Source organism: Gavia stellata, chromosome 4 (assembly GCF_030936135.1).
Source record: "Gavia stellata isolate bGavSte3 chromosome 4, bGavSte3.hap2, whole genome shotgun sequence".
Lineage (NCBI taxonomy): Eukaryota > Metazoa > Chordata > Aves > Gaviiformes > Gaviidae > Gavia > Gavia stellata.
The window spans coordinates 16,083,931-16,101,441 of record NC_082597.1 but is presented as its reverse complement, the minus strand read 5'-3'; the positions used below and the strand labels follow the sequence as shown (position 1 = coordinate 16,101,441).

Below are 17,511 nucleotides of genomic sequence, written 5' to 3'. Positions count from 1 at the left end.
TTCCTAAATTTAATGCCTGAAAACAGAAAAAAATAAGTATTTGACTCAAAGCATTAAATACCCTAGATTCTGTGTCATCCTCTTCCTCATCAGGATTGTAAGTTTCTGCACACACTGAAATAAAAAAAAAAGTATAATCTTAATTCAAAGTACAATAATGTTTCACAAGATTTACAGAACAGAAAATGCAGAAAATTGTGTGTCACAGTAATAATAAGCAGTAATGTAACACACTCAATAGATAATCACAGAATATACTGCTGATAGGGTCCATAGGAGGACAGCTCCAAACTGCCAGTGAAACAAAGCTACACTTGTATAATTGTTGGACATGTTTTCTGTGTTTTAAAAGACCTCTAATATAAATATCTCACCTAACCTGTTCTAAGTCATCTTACCTTACTATCAGAAATTTTTTTCTGATGTCTAACTAATTCTACCTTGTCAAGAATCCCATACAGGATGCGGAGATCAGATCATTCCCTTCATCTGTGTAAGTTCAAGGTGGTTTGGGGTTTTTGGGTTTGGGGTTCTTTTGTTTGGGGTTTCTTTTTGTGTGTGTTTGTTTTTCGCTCTTTCTTCTGCATACTTGAAAACTTCTCTTTTCTCTCCTATCTTTTACTTTTTAGGGTAAATAATTCTGGTTCTTCATTTTTTTCCTTACAAGTCACATTTTTCAGCTCTCTAATTATCCTCATTGCCTTTCTCTGAACTCCCTCGAATTAGCCCTATCTTTATTGAAGTGTGATGCTCAAAACTGGACCCAGTATTTGAGCTAAGCAGAGTACTGAGTACAACAGATTAATTACTCCATACATTTTGCAGGCTATACGTCTTTTTCATCTATCCATCCCTTTTTCACAACAGCTTGATTATGTTTACTTATGTAATATTCATGACTTACATACTGTTTTCAAAACCCACTGCTTAACCAGCTGTCCTATGTCCTGTATACGGCTATTCTGCCCAAGTGTGGTACCGTGCACTTACACCTATTAAATATTACCTTATTCCCCAAGCCATTTCTCCAATGTGTGAAAATAATTTTCAATTCTAATCCTGTTCTCCAGCATCCTTCCAATCCATCCTCAACTTTGTGACAACTGCAAATTTAATAAGCATACTTTCTAATACATAAGCCAGATTATTACTGAAAAAAACCAGAATAGTGTCCAAAATAAACTTTTGTGGAATACACACATGGCAGTGACACAGCAGTAGCTGCTTGGGGTTACCTTATCCAACCAGTTTTGCAGCTATATCCCATGCAACTTACATTAAGACACTGCTTTATGTTCCCTAGCTTGTTTATAGGAGAGTCTTGTGAGACAGCATTCAGAAGTTTCTTAAAGTGAAAATGTAGGACATCTGCTCCTTTTCTTTTATCCACAAGTTTTAATCTCTCATTATAGGGTATTAGACAGTTCCAACAAACCCACGCTGATTGCTCTTTGTTGCTTTCCTCCAGGTACTTAAAAAATGTTTGAATATTTGTCTGCAATTTCTCTAAGAACAAAAATTATCTGTAAATCTGTGATAGGCCTCTTCCCTCTGTAGCTCTCCCACCCTTTTAAGGATCGATTTTTCTGGTTTTGTGTTTTTTCACACACTCTCATTTTTCTTCTTCAGACTCGCAATGGTAATTGCTAACAGGGCTGAGACTGATTTAGCCAATTCTTCCAGTTTCCAAGTATAGTGTGTCTCAGGCACAGCTAACCTGGGAACACCTAACACATTAAGTACTCTCTGATTTCTCCTTCTCTATTCTAGGCTGAGTTTTCCATATGCTCTTAATACTGCTAGTGAAGACCGATGTGCTTCTGTTAAGCAGTAGAGCAACACTTTCCTGGAACATGCTCTTACCAGAAATATACTTGCAGAACAATTTCTGTTACTCCTCATGTTCTTTCTTGTACATAGTCTTTTCCTGTTCACATTTTTTGGCGTTGGCTTCTTTGATTTTTTTTTTTTCCCTTTACATTTTTTGCTATTCTTTTGCACTTGTTCTGAATAATTCAAACTAGTTTTACTTTTCTACATGGTTCCTTCTTGTGCTTGATATAAATGAGGTGCTTACATTTAGGCAGATTTAGTTTACTATGCTTTTTGTCCTTCTCCTGTACTGTCTCAATTTCCATTTTTTATCTTCATATTTTTTTTTGAGGAACAACCAATTCCTTTAACTTTTCTCCAGACTCCTTTCCAAAGAGATTATGCCTACAGTCCGCTCATATCCCCCTGAAACCTCTTGTTCCGATTCTTTTACTCAATCTCTTTCCCTTCCTGAAATCTGTGAGCTCTATCATCCCAGGGTAATTCTCACAAAAGCTGCCTTTTCTCTTCCTATTCTTGAACAGTTTCTCCATTAGAGTTGGTATCAAACAGAATAGCTTCCCCTTCAATTGCTTTTCCCATTATCTCAAAATTTGGTCATAAGTGCATTGCAAAACATGTTGGGCAGTTGGTATTCTCTATTGGTTTCCAACAGATGAGTGATTAATTAAAATCTCCCATCATCACCATCTCCTGTACTCTGCCAATAAAAACCCCCACCTACCTGATCTGTTTGGTGGTCTGTGCAATGCCTGCATAATGATGGAGCCCATAAGCTTTTCCCCTTTTAGTATTACTCATAGAGCGTCAGTATGTTCAACTCCCTCCACAGCTGGGTCACAGCACCAGTGTCTGAACCTGACACACAACAGCAACAGCCTCTTCCTCCTCCCTGTCCTCCCACTGCATCTTTGCTATGCTAGTTCAGTCACACTGTTGCTCAAGGATTAAGATTTCAGGCCCTCTTCTTTATTGCCCATATTTCCTACATTATTATACAAACAACTTACAAAGTAGTGGCCATGTAGACCCATTAACCTCCTCATTACCCCATCCAATTAAGACAATTTCATGGCAAAGCATATCATTGCACATATTATGCAGAGTCCCAAAGGAAGTTTTGGTCCTCACCGTATCAGGCACCCAGCAAACACTAAAATGTCAACTTTGTAAAACTTGGCATCTTCAACAACTTAAAGAAATTTGATACAAGTCCCTCTGGAACTGACTGAAAGATTCCTACCAAGTTTACTAGGAACTGGATTTGGTCCCAAATAATTACAAATGCCCAGAAAAGGAATTCTGCAATCTGTTGAACAACTATAGTATTTTACCTCTACATAAACAAAATGTTCCTACTGACTGTTTTATGGTACTACAGCTACTTCAGTCTTGTCTGAAATAAACTTTAGGGGATTTTATTTAAATAGCAACCATAATAACATGCCAAGTAAGCACCATATCCCATCATAATGTAAATCATTACTTTGTTTCAGCTGGTATCAGCCTCTGTGCCCTAGTGCACGGATGTGTACATGGGAGTCAAAAAATCTGTGTTACAGTACAGTGTGCTGCTGGGTGTATGAATATTCTGTCTCAACCTGCAGTACAGTTACATTTTGTCCTTACCTCCGATAAAGCCTCTACATGAAAAAAATTACACAAAACAGGAATTTAATTTAGTAACTTTGATGTTGTTATCCCAGAATTGACAGGTCTCATCTCGCCTGGCTGAACATTTAACAGTCTTCCAGACCACACAAATGAAACTGAATTTAGCCTCATCCATGCCCATCCTGAATCATCTTATCAGTCCCTTTCACATAGCCTGAAGCAGGATCAGTCCATAAAGAGAGCATGTTCCTGAGGTCTTCCGTGTCATCTAGTGTCTCTGCTCTAACTTCACTCTTCTCTGCTAGACGCTCATTTCAGTCAGTCTCATTAACTACTATCAGCAGGTGCTGTCATTAAATATTTCTTCTTTATCACTGATTACAGACAGTTATATTTAAGAACGACAGTTTCTCCTGGCTAGTGCCCATCTGCCCAAATTTTAAAATTATTTATTTTTATCATCTGTGATGAGAAGCTTACTCTTCTGGTTACAGTTCTGTACTTATTTTGCCTTGGCTTATTTTTTTGCCATAATCAAGGATGCGTCTTTCATTTGGGTCACAACTTGAAGACTATACCAATGCTGTGGCTCTGCAGTTTTAAATATGGGATTTCCTTTCCATCATTGCTTATTTCAGTAGCCTGTCTTTTTACAGACTTTATTATAGTCTAGTAACATATTAATTTCTAAGTGCATACCACTAGATGTCTCATGGAAAAACTTGATATATTTTACTTCTTGAAATATGGTCTCTGACATTACTATGGTCCACTGAATTTCATGACATGAACATTGGCACATGAGAATCCCAATAACATAAAACATCTAAAACTACAGGAGATGCCTCTTAGGTAGACATCCACATCTGCAGAAGTCATCTGGATTCCAATTACAGTCAATGGAGAGAAACTGGTACATTTACGAAGCGATTCATCTGACCTGTATTACAGGTCCAGATTAATGTAAGATTAATTAAAAATGTGACTAATTGGCTGAGATAAATGCTATCCCTCTTGAGATGAGGCCTGTTAGTTATAACAAGCTGCAAGACTGGCTCCACCATTTCTCCATTTAGTCCATATTTCTTGGAGAACAAAGAAATTCATCATCTGATGATGACAGGTTGCTCACGCAATAGCACACCTTCTTCATTCATTTTCTGTATTCCAGGGAGACAGTCTGTGGTCCCCATCTCTTTTGTCTACGGCTTGACTGGCACCACAGACATTAATTCTGAACCATGCCTCTGCTAGTGGCTGCAATATTCATAGTGTTCAGTATTTTATTTTTCCATCTTTCCACCTCATTCCACACTCCCGGTGGTACACAGTACATGTTGACTTCATCATGCTCAAATTCCCTGCCACATTTTGCTACGTGTCACTGCTGAATGCAATACTCACATCAATGCTCAAAAAGCAGCCCTAATACCATTCTTAGGGACCTATTTCATCCCATGCATAATTATGGCATTAAAAAATAGTGATAAAAACACTGTACATATTTCTCCACTGGTTGCTAAGCTCAACTAAGTGAAACTATTTTTATTCATTTTTTCCAACTGAGCACTATGTTTCACAGATAATTCCCCAAGATGGACACAAACACAAACAAGCCCAAATACATCAGCACAAAGTACTCATAGGAAAAAATCTGAATTGTCAAAAGGCAGTGCATTATTAAAATACACATGCACTAAAAACGGCACACAACTCTAAATGGATTGCTTTGTCAGCAAGAAGAGGTAAGCTTTTATAATTTCTAACTCATCACTCCAAGTAAAGTCAACTTTCTGGTTTTCAGCTAGTAAATATGTTTTATATTCAAAACCAGAAATACAGTCACTTCAGATATGAAGGAATTCTAAAATGAAAATTAAAATACAGTTAGTAATTGTAAGATTACAAAAAATGTTAGTCAAGCTCTATCTAGTCTGTTGATGTATCGGGAAATAAGCTATCAATAATGAAATGAATGAAAATTCATATATCGTCATAAAATAATGTATTATACTCAAAACATGGCAGGAAAAATGATCCATATGTGTGTACCCTTTCCAAAGCACAGAACCCCCGAGTCATAAAGCATATTACAAAGAATTATACAAGAGAAAGAGAGCTGTGGAAATACTTCTTCATCCCGTTCAGGGCAAATCAAGACTACAGTTTTGCCAGCATGACTATCAGGGTGGAGCGTAAAAACAGACCATCTCTAGCCACTGCAGCTATGCCAGCATGCTGTTTGTCCCTACCAACATCCCTAACTACAAAAGCTATGCCCAACCCCTCATACAACAAGAATGTCACCTCCCTCGTTTAACCGTACAAAAACTGCTAAGGTGGCTTAATGGCAGTGTGAGATTTTTTTCCATTTTGTCAGGATGTACTTCTCTTCATCTACTAAACACAGATTAGGAACACGGTGCACACAGACTCCTTGCACAACACGTGGAAGTTCCAAACTAGACCACAACTACTACTGACACGGAAACCCATTTTTTAACATCTCACCAGTTCCTACCACTGCAGGAGGAACTAGCAAGAGAGCCCTGCACCCCAAAATCCCAATTTCATAAGTAGTCTTTATTTAAACAAAAGCAACCCTCTGTGATGGTAGCAATGAGAAATAATTGGTCGTGGTCTCTGATACTTGTAACTAGCAAGTCCCGTATTATTTCTACACCTGGTTTTGACTGGACCACATGGAAGATGAGATCAAAGTTCTGTAAGTAAACATTAGGACTGAAGAACAACCCAGAGAAAGGAGATCAACTTTCTCCTCTATCTGAGTGCACAATGAGATGAGATAAAATTTACCTGATTCCGTGCATGATATAATAAGGCAATACCAACTGGCTCTGCTGCTGAGATCCACCATTTGTGCAAAACCCTGAAACCATTTCAAGGAGTTAAGTTTACTTTAAATATAAGCTAATTTAGAACAAAGCATGATCTCTGGGTCTATAATTTCCCATGATACTGCCAATAAGGTGGCATCTGTGAATTGCCTACCATTAGTGATAGGGTCACTAAACTGAAACTTTATCTAGGCATAATTAGGAGAATTAATACACAGAATACCTGATACCTTGCAATTACGTGTTATTACTATTTTAGACATAGAGCATTTATATTACAAACGCTGTCCAAACTGGAATAAAAGTATGTATGCTCAGAAAAAAGGTCTGGCAGTCACAGAGACATGAATGTTCTTGAGATTTCCTCACATGCAACAAACCAAAAACTGAAGAAATTTCCCTCCAATCTACCAGATTTATGGGGTAACGACTTTTGAGTGAGTGGTCCACTATCTAACACAAATCACAAAGTGCTCAGGACACCAGCCTAAAAATCCGAAGCTGGATAAAATTCACGCAGCTTGTTTCCTTTTTATTATCAGCAAGGTGGCCTTCAGTTCATTAGGCGCGGACTGACTGAATCGGAGTCTTGGGAGCACTGCCAAGACAGTCTGTTTCAAGATCAGCTGCTCATGAAGGACAGTTATCTACTCTTGCTTTCAGTGTATAGACTGAAATTCTTCAAACACTGCCTGATAGTCATGAACACATACCAAATATTGAGTTTGTGCTCAGCTATGCAGCTCAATGGCAAAACCTTTTGCCAGAGTTGGAAGACTGCTCAGCCTGCAATACATGCTTGCAAGAAATCAAAGACTCACACAATCAACTTTTCTACAGTATTTCCTCTTGTCCATCTGGTACCAACGCTATTTCTAATTAGTCAAACTTCAAGATATTTCCGCCAGCATTTCTAAATAACATGAAGTGCCTAATATAACATGTAGCATGTTCAATGAGGTCCATACCAATAGCGAGTCACAGAACCTCCGAAGGATTCTCTGTTCAAAAGTCCACATGGGGTTTATTCATTGTTCACCAGTCCTCACACCGAAGCAGGGATTTCATCAAGATTGTACTGAACACTATGAAAGCCCATTTGAAGAAACACGATGGCCCACACAAGACATTTTTGAATAACTTTATCCCAGTTGAGTTATTCATATGTGGACACCTTTGCACCAGTTCCTTAATATTATTTGGTATGTAACAGTGAAAATTGTGACGTGTTAGACCACAGTACCTTCCTGTACTCCAGAGGCCAAAGCACTCTGCATCACAACTAGCACACTTATCGCTGGGTCAAAGATGCATGCTTTTCCCCGAAATCATAGGGGTTTGAATCACTAAATAGGCTCCTCCACAGAAACAGTATGTTCGAACTTCACCACAAGTAGATGAAAACACTTCCCTATTTTTAAATAGGGAACCAGAAAGGGGCTTTAACAGAATTTCCCTAAGGACTTACATAGTACTTAGTCCTCTTTCTAGTCCTATTTCAGTTCTTTCCATAATTGTGTAATTTGTCAAGATGGAGCTAAAAAAACAACCAGGCTTCTGGCTGATGGTAGGAGGCAGTTTTGCTTGGTTTCTCAGGAAGTGCTTGACTTCATCTGGCTAGCTAGTGAAAACCAGCACAAACACACATTACAGTGTCCAGAACACTGCAGGTAGTTATTAAACAATAAAATCGTTACAAAAGTAAGATGCACTTCCAATAGAAGAGTTTGCCAGTATATACCATGTACTCTACTACTTACTCTATAAGCTTTCCCAATGTAGCATATGGAGTAGCATAACATACAGCAACATACTGTACTCTGATGTTGACTTGTATAACCTTCTGTTCCCATTCTCATATGAGTCCAAGCAGTTCACAATGCTACAGTGTGTTATTTAGGACATATCTGAAATATGCATAAATATTTGACAAAGTCTGAGCAGACACAGATCTCTCTGCATACATTTCAACTTTATATTTCCTAATATTACAGGATAAAAACAGAACTGCACCCAGCTCTTCCTCCCATATTTAGTACTTCATAGCCATCAACTACAGATTTTTTTTTTCTTACTGAGACGTCAGCATCAGGAAGATCTCAGAGAGTGTACATTATTTTCCCACTAGAAAACTCATCCCTTACATAGAAAGTGAGCAAATATAAATTGCAGCTATTAAGAAAACATATTCTGAACAATGCAATCTAACCTTTTTGCCTATTTTGTATCCGCTTTATACAATCAGATTTAATATTTTACATCAAAATATTTTTCAGTATTCTAAATACATTTCAAATACTAAACAGCTTTGAAACCTGATTTGCTACAAACATTTTAAAAACTGAAGCTACAACTGTTCATCCCCAGACCCTACATCCCAAGATGTACATATTTGCATTTTTAAACTAGTAACATAGTAGTACAGTTTAAGGAAACCATATATAATGCAGTAAACCACAACAGCAGCTTGTTTTTACCCAAAATGAATTATCTATCCAGTCTGACAGTGTTTGTAATTAATACTGTACCTCATGCCAGGTTTCAGAGCCAAAAATTATAAAATAGTTGCTGTTGATTTTTACTAAACTATGTAAACTTCAACAAGAAACTATTTAATGAGTTCTAATACATTTGAAGACACATTAAAGCGGTCAATAGCACACTTAGCCACTTCTTGAAAAACTACCGTAGCCAAATTTTTCAAGCTTGATGGCAAAATTATATAAATTGAATAGCTTACAGAGGAAATAGAAATAGACATTCAAATGAATTTATTACCCATTAATCTCTTTTAATCTCTCCTTTGGTTTGTCCACTCATCTCTTGCCCTCAAACTTGCAAAATATCTGAAAAGGAGGCATTAGTTTTGGTTGTTAAATGAAATATGTGTATTTGGGGCTTAATTATTAAAAATAATTTTTTTAACGACGGGTTAAATACGAAAGATGCGTGCAGAAAGACACCACTGAATTTACAAACCTAGCAGACTAAAACATGAAACTATTAATACAACAGAACAAAACAAAAAAAAAAAAAAAGAAAAGGAAATGGGAGAAAAATACAAGTAGAGAGAAATACCAGAAAAGGAAGTACTCAAATTTTGGACTTATGAGAAGACATTGAAGGTGAGATGTAAGAATCAGTCAGACATAGGACAGGGTGGGTAGAAAGAACTGGAAATTATCTGCAAAGAAAGAAGTAAATGCAAGTAAATAAGTGTATTGGGTTTGCATGAAAGGTTTTGGTAGTGGGGGGCTGCAGGGCTGGCTTCTGTGAGAAGCTGCTAGAAGCTTCCCCTATGTCTGACAGAGTCAATGCCAGCCGGCTCCAAGATGGACCTGCCGCTGGCCAACGCCAAGCCCATCAGTGATGGTGGTAGCGCCTCTGAGATAACATATTTAAGAAGGGGAAAAAAACGCTGCGCAGCAGAAGGTGTAGAAAGGAGTGAGAACATGTGAGAGAAGGAGGCTGTGAAGAAGGAGGGGGAGGAGGTGCTCCAGGCACCAGAGCAGAGATTCCCCTGCAGCCCGTGGTGAAGACCATGGTGAGGCAGGCTGTGCCCCTGCAGCCCGTGGAGGTCCATGGTGGAGCAGATACCCACCTGCAGCCCATGGAAGACCCACCGCCAGAGAAGGTGGATGTGCCAGAAGAAAGCTGTGACCCCGTGGGAAGCCCATGCTGGAGCAGGCTCCTGGCAGGACCTGTGGACCCATGGAAAGATGAGCCCATGCTGGAGCAGGTTTGCTGGCAGGACTTGTGACCCCGTGGGGGACCCACGCTGGAGCAGTCTGTTCCTGAAGGACTGCACCCTGTGGGAAGGACATGTGGAAAGGACCCACGCTGGGGCAGTTCGTGAAGAACTGCAGCCTGTGGGAAGGACCCACGTTGGGAGAAGATTGTGGAGGACTGTCTCCCATGGGAGGGACCCCACGCTGGAGCAGGGGAAGAGCGTGAGGAGGAAGGAGCGGCAGAGACAACGTGTGATGAACTGACCACAACCCCCATTCCCTGTCCCCCTGTGCCACATGGTGGGGAGGAGGTACAGAAAATCAGGAGTGAAGTTAAGCCTGGGAAGAAGGGATGGGTGGGGGGAAGGTGTTTTAAATTTTTTATAAATTTCTCATTACTCTGATTTGATTGGTAATAAATTAAATTAATTTTCTCGAGTTGAGTCTGTTTTGCCCATCATGGCATTTGCTGAGTGATCTCTCTGTCCTTATCTGAACCCACGAGCCTTTCGTTGTATTTTCTCTCCCTCTGTCCAGTTGAGGAGGGGAGTGATAGAGCAGCTTGGTGGGCACCTGGTGTCCAACCAAAGTCAACCCACCACAGTAAAATAAGTAAGGACATACAGAAGGGGAAGAGGGGAAAGACACTCTTCTCCAAGGCACTCTTAACTAACATACTGGAGAAGGGGGAGTGCCTATGCTGTGTAAAGGAGCACTTGGAAAAATAGGAGTAGAGCCAAAAAAGCGTAAGAAACACAAAATTCAAGTGGGGAAAATGAACAGCAGAACGCAGGTCTGCCAGCAGGTCACCAGGTAAAACAGCCAAGCACCACCCTGATTTAACGGGACTGGGGCGAGGAGGGGGGAAAAGGAGAGGGACTAGTGTTACAGATCTGCAAAGAGTTAAAAAGGCTAATGAAACAAAAAGAAGGTGATTATTTTATGAAACCACATATTTATGGCTATTTTATATGCTGGTGTTTTAAAGACTAACACAAGATCTTGATAGCTAAAGGAAGGATGTAGTAAGGTAAAGAAAATGGTTAGGAGTGACACACAAAGAAGATAACCACTGATGACAGGACATGTAAAGATATAAAAGGATTCAAGAAAACAGAAAAAACGTAGATTAAGGGCAGACAAGAGAAGGTGACCTCCAAGCCAAAGACTCATGCAAAGAATGACTGCAGGGAGGTTAGGGACAAAGCCAAAACTATTGGCTCTGACAAGTTTGTCTCAGTGTCCTGCCAGCGGACTGACCCGTTTTGACCAAGACAAGGTGAAAAACCTGCCAACAGCAGTATGATCAATCATCCAGCAAAATGAGGAAAGTACAGATAATACTAAATCTAGAATACTCCTAGGAGCCTTTGGGATGACATCTAATTAAGTCATAATTACAAGAGTTCCTCAGAGGCACGTGTCAAAAACAATGTTCCCACGTACGGGGTAGACTTGGTTTGGGCAGCTAAGGGAGTACAAAATTCAATCTCAACAGGCTTCACAGAAAACCCTGCATCCATATGGGATTCAGAATAGTTAGCTGAGGATAGACACCTAAAAAAGAGGCAGAGTCATCCTTTTAAAAGAATGTTTGCTATAGTAAATTTACCTTTGCTTTTCACAGCTAATGGGACCAAGGGAAGGAAGCTTGAACCCACCTCTCCCCATTTTCCAGAAGTGCCCTACATTCTACATTACAAAATACTCTATAATGAGATGCTCTTCAATCCTCCTGGGCCCAGGCTGTTAGGCAAAATGAAATGCAGTAAGAAGCTAAAGGAGCTTGTCTCCTGGAATTTTAGCATGCTGGTTTTAGGTACGTTGGCTTTGGTTGAATGGGTAGGTCATGCTCACGTAATCCTCTGTATAAGAAATATGATAAACCAAATTTACTAAACAGGTTCCAGATAAAACAGGAAGACAGGTAGACAAAAAACATTATGGAAAAGATTTCTGCCAAGTTTTGAAAAGGTTGATTTTGAACATCTGGTTTCTCAACAGTTCCAGAAAATCCATTTAAGACTTTCTGATGACAGGATTCTCTTTAGATAGCCAAAGGAAGTTTAAAAGACAAATCATAACTATGAAATAATATATGCTGCTTTACTTTTTCATAGTCAAAATATAAACTGTTGTTATGAAATAATACCGGTACTACATAGTAAGGTAAGAAAGCCAGCACCCAACATAGCAATCACTACACGCTCACGTACTTCTGTAATGGTGCAGACAACTCTAACAAGCCAAAAGACGGACTACAAATATTATCCTTCCAAGAACTGGGACTGTAATCACCCTGAGAACACAGATTACCACACTTATATTCCCTAATAATAGAAGTTTTCCATAACTGCATGACTACTTACCACTCAGAAAAAGAAAGAAGGCATCAAGGTCTCACAGAACTAGTTAATCTTTTTCTAAAAGTAAAATAACAAAAACAAACCTCCACTCATTCAGCTCATGAGCTGTCACTACTTGGAACTAATATTTCTCAGAAAGTCCTTAGCCAAAGGTAAAGGCAGACAGTGTACTCTGATGACTAAAAAAACCCCACATCTTCATTCCCAGCTTTCTAAACACCCTCCACCCCTCCCATACAGACACATTTGGTACCATTATGAACTAAATACTACTGTATTCAAGAGACTAAATGGGTGAACACACAACTGATGTGAATCTAGCTTTTTCCTGCATACTGTAAAGCCAGTTTTATTTCTTCTATAGATGGATCTTGCAGATATCTACAGTGCTGTTTTGCTCCCTCTTGTTTTATACTATTATAAGAAGATGCAGAAAGGCTGGATGAAGTGTCATGAACACACGTAGGACACTACTACGTAGGACAAAGTTGTATTACTCTTTTATGCTGGTCACCACCACCACTTAACTCCATTTTCTCAGTACCTGCTTAAAAATCACATTGCACTTGAAGAGAAGCTGGCTAAAGATGAACCCAGGAAAACCGATGTAATGTATGCAGGAGAAGATCATTGATGAACACCTGGCAATGTGACCTCAAACAGCCTCAGACTGTCAAGATAGCTGTTTTGGACTTCCCAATCTACTCCATGCCCAAATGGCTGTGATGACAAAAGCACACTCATCCACCTGCAGCTGACCAAGAAGGATTGTGCTCTTTCCACTTAATGAAGAAAGGACCAAAGTGATCCATGCATGAATGGCCTCCAGACTTCTGCAACAAATCTCTAATAATTCCATCACATTATCTTGGAAAAAGCTGACCACATCTCCACAAATACTTTGCTGCTGTATTCCAGTCCCTGTTCCAGTATTTTCCATTTTCTGCAGAGTTACTCATTTTACACAAACCTCAACTCATAGTTTCTTGTCTTAATATGCAGGATCTCCACTGGGACTGGCTCTTGCGTTCCCTTGCACAACCACAACCCTATACTGCTTCAGCAGAAAACGAAACTGTCAGACAACAGAAAGCTCATGAGTGCGAATGCAGCAACTTTCTCAGCAACTGAATCCAGACCGGAAAACCTCAGAATAAAAGTGGACTTGCCATTTTGAAAAACTAAACATAAAATTCATGCTTCTAACTCCGTTTTGTCTTGGTCAGCTAGCTATACACGCAAAACAGATCCATACTTTCAAGGAAATAATATACACTTTGAATTATTCTTACTGAATGGAAGGGAGGAAAGATTTTTAGTTCTATTTTTACTTCATGAGAGGAGAGATAATAACACATGCCCCCTTTGTAAACTACAATTCCTTTAAATTTGGAGAGGAAAAAAATAAAGATCTTGAACCTGAGCCAGGCACCTTACCTTTACTGAAACCAATATCCTAGGAAATCATGTATCCCAGGTGACCACTTTTCAGAAAAGCTTCTAGAATTATAGCACAAGTTAAAGAAAGAGTTAACAGCTCACTTTGCAGGGTGCTAGAATTCAGGCTTACAGTTCAGTCTTTTTCTCTCAGGGAAGGAAGTACCTACAGATGCTCTTCAGCAACAACTCTGTTAAATATCAGAAGGGAATAAATGAACCCTTAGGGTAAGACAGAGCACCTAGCTTCTTCAGCCAAAACAGTCATTTGTAACAGAATGTTCTTGCAGAGATAAAACTTAGAGGGAATAAAATCAAGGCCACAGAGAAAGCTTAAGGAACCCCAAGGAAATTGTATTCCTTTATAAATGTCCTGTGTTTAAACAGCAGTGCTAAAGAACTTCTTGATTTAATTTGTACACAGTTCCCTTGATGCTTCTAGAAATTTCAGGTTTAATGATTAAATAATCGAAGTTACCAAGATAGCAGCACAGCTGGGAGATAACAAAAATATTCTGGTTGAATGACCCAGAACATTTGCTGACTGAGGTACCCACTGCTGATATATTAAATAAAACTATTCTAATTCTAAAGAAATAGAACACAATAAAAAGCAATTAAAATTAAAAGCTACAAGTGTTAAAAATAAACAGTGCCAGACTTGGAATACTGTGACAAATGAATTTGAAGGTACTACATTTAGTGTAACCACTTATAAATCAATGTGGGTTTTTTGGTTTTTTTTACACTCTCAGGGGCCTTTCAATGTGCTGACCTGTAAAGCAAAGGTAAAGTTAGTTACGAGTTGAAGCTCTCAAAGATGCACAGTACACACAAGCCAGCACACAGATCATTCAAGTCTCGTGAACATTTTTCATCTTAGACTACCCTCAGAAGAGGCACATGCACCCAAACATCCCTTATCCTCACCCTCAGCCCTGCAAGAGCACTCATGCTCAGGGAGCAGCTCCCCTAGAACGGCCCTTGGGCTTTTGGTGGGCAGCTGCGGACCATGAGCCAGCAGTGTCCCAGCAGCAAGGAGGACCAACCACTTCCTGGGCTTTATGAACAGGAGAAGCGATTGTCCCCCTCTATTCCACACTTATTAGACCACATCTAGAATACCGGGTCCACTTTGGGGGCCTCCAATACAGGAAAGATATTGATAAACTGGAACTATCTCAGTGGAGGGTCACCAGGAAGGTCAAGCACTTGCCCTGTGAGCAGAGGCTGAGGGAGCTGGGTTTGTTCAGCCTGGAGAAGAGACAGCTTTGGGGGACCTGACAGCAGCCTGGCAGTACCTATGGGGAGGTCACTGAGGCTCTGCACACTGGTGCATGGTGGGAAGATGACAGACAAAGGCATGAGTTGAAACAAGAGAGTCTCAGACTGGATGTAAGGAAAACTTTTCATCATGAGGCCAGTCAGGTGGTGGAGCTGGTTGCCCAGAGAAGTTGTGCAGTCTCTCTGAGTCCTTAGGGATTTTAAAGAACCAACCCTGCTTTGAGGAGAAGGTTGGACTAGAGACTTCCTAAGGTCCCTTCCAACCCAAATTATCCTAAGATCCAGAAGAATTCAGTCATTGGGAAATTATCTTTTTTACTTTGAGTCCACAAGTATATTCACATTATCTGTAGTTCCAAGATGTTCCCCTGATGCCATTAATTACCTGACAAAAGGTATCTGAATGGTTATCAAAAAGAGCAACTACAGGACCACTTTAGAAAGTGCCACAGGCAAGCTTAAGGCTTTTCTGTCATCACTGATTGAAGGACACATCTGATGTCACTGTCCTTGAAGGTGGGTGGAAAAATTGGAGACATTCTCTTGCAGATTTTGGCCTGGTCCTGTCACAAGGAGTGTTGCAGAACCTGAAGAATAGTGACCTGCTTGCTGTGTAGATTTATCACAGAAGACTACAATGAAGCCAGAACTGGAAGTAAAATCTAGTGTGAAATACCACAAAAATTCAGTACACCACTTGTCACAGCAGACATTGATGCTGAGCAGTTGACCACAAGGTAAACCATTGATTCACGGTTAGTATAAACTAGAATTTATTGTTCCAAAGTCAGCAACTGGTCAAGCGAACTTTATAATCTGTGATGATACAAGACTTGACTTTTATCTTGAGAACCACTTGCACAAAGAGAAATCGATAATATGGAGAAACTGAAAAGTCTGGTTAATAATGGGATATACAGAAGAATGATCATCAAAATGTGGAAGAAAATATTTCCAAATGCTTAACATGAGCAGCATCTCCCTTCAGCATGCTGGTGAAGACTGTAGGAACTGCAGACAGACAAATGCATAAAAGACAAAAATGCTACTGATTCTAGCCCTGAGCACATTATTGGTGTTTCTGTCCCAATGCCCCTAACAGAGGAATCAAAGTTCATTACTGTTTTATGGTGAAGAAACTTCTGCTTCTGTGTAGTTCACTTGATATTATTATTTTGCAGATATTGCCTTTAGTTTAACCATCTGAGGCCTCACCTGAGGCTTCTCACCCTGATAAAAGCACAGAATGAAGCAAAAGGAGAAAATGTTCAACATACCCAACAATGGCCTGCAAATTTTTGAAGGAAATCAGGACAGTATCCCAGTGACTGAAAAAAACCCCCAAAACCAGGAGCCATCATATAACAGATTCTTAACAAACATCAGCATGATCCTATACAGGCCAGAACTCTGAAACCATGATGCCCTAGTGAAAACAGCAGCTGCCATGAACTTTGAGGCCACACCTACACAGCTAGAGTACCTCAAAGAGATGTTCTGGAAGCAATTTGGGCTTCAGCAAGGAGTCCTGTTAGTTGGAGAAAGCTGGATAAAGACAACGCAAGATCTCCATAAGATGCCATCTTTCAGAACAAACAGATTCTGATAAATCGCAAGTCAGAATCACAATGATGAAAATAAACACACACTTTTTTTTTCAGACTGCCAGGCATTTAATTTCACCAGGAACGAACGAACTGCACCACAGCATAGAAAATTCACATTCATAAAAATATGTTTCCTCAGCAATTCTACAGGCATTAAAATGGCAAAAGATAGCATTTCTCCTAAGAAAGTCAACTGATTTCAGAATGACCTTATTACTGGGGAGCAACACCAGAAATGCAGACAATTGATGCAAAATACCCATGGGGTATCCATATGTTTTAATTACAGAAATCTTAAGCTAACCTTCCACTCACCTGAACGTAACCTGACAAGAACACTGGCCACTGTAATACATTAAACACTGTCCTCTCTAGCATGAGATGGAGAACACCCAGACAGACCTACTGTCTCAAGAGAACGTAGGGGCCAAAAAAAAAAAAGGCTGAGCCCACGTCCTGAAGTGAGATACATCTGTCTACCTACTTCGCAATTAAGCAGCTGAACTGAAGCATCCAATACTACTGTTCGTTGAATTATAAAAAGAGAAGACTAGGTCCTCAGTATTTACATCAAGAATCCAATAATCCATCAGGTGCAATGAATGACCATTGCTCTTACAATACCCGCAGCTCCTTTTCCCCCTTTTGGAATAAGATGCATTTCCAAATGACCACCCCCACCACCCACCACAGAAAGTGCCCAAGAGAAAGTTAATTTTCATATCCACATTCACATCCTAGGGACTGTATCACAGCACTGAGGATCTAAGATTATTTCTGGTAT

The 17,511-nt window shown here is 39.7% G+C and overlaps 1 protein-coding gene across 1 annotated transcript in view; it reads right to left on the bottom strand.

Annotated features, from left to right (window-relative positions):
• The window catches only part of PRKAR2B (protein kinase cAMP-dependent type II regulatory subunit beta), a 92,942-nt gene that overhangs the window by 22,118 nt on the left and 53,313 nt on the right, over positions 1-17,511 (bottom strand). The window contains exon 5 of the mRNA XM_059816934.1: positions 62-114. Coding sequence (XP_059672917.1) covers positions 62-114 — 53 coding nt within the window. The remainder of the gene's footprint in view (positions 1-61; positions 115-17,511) is intronic.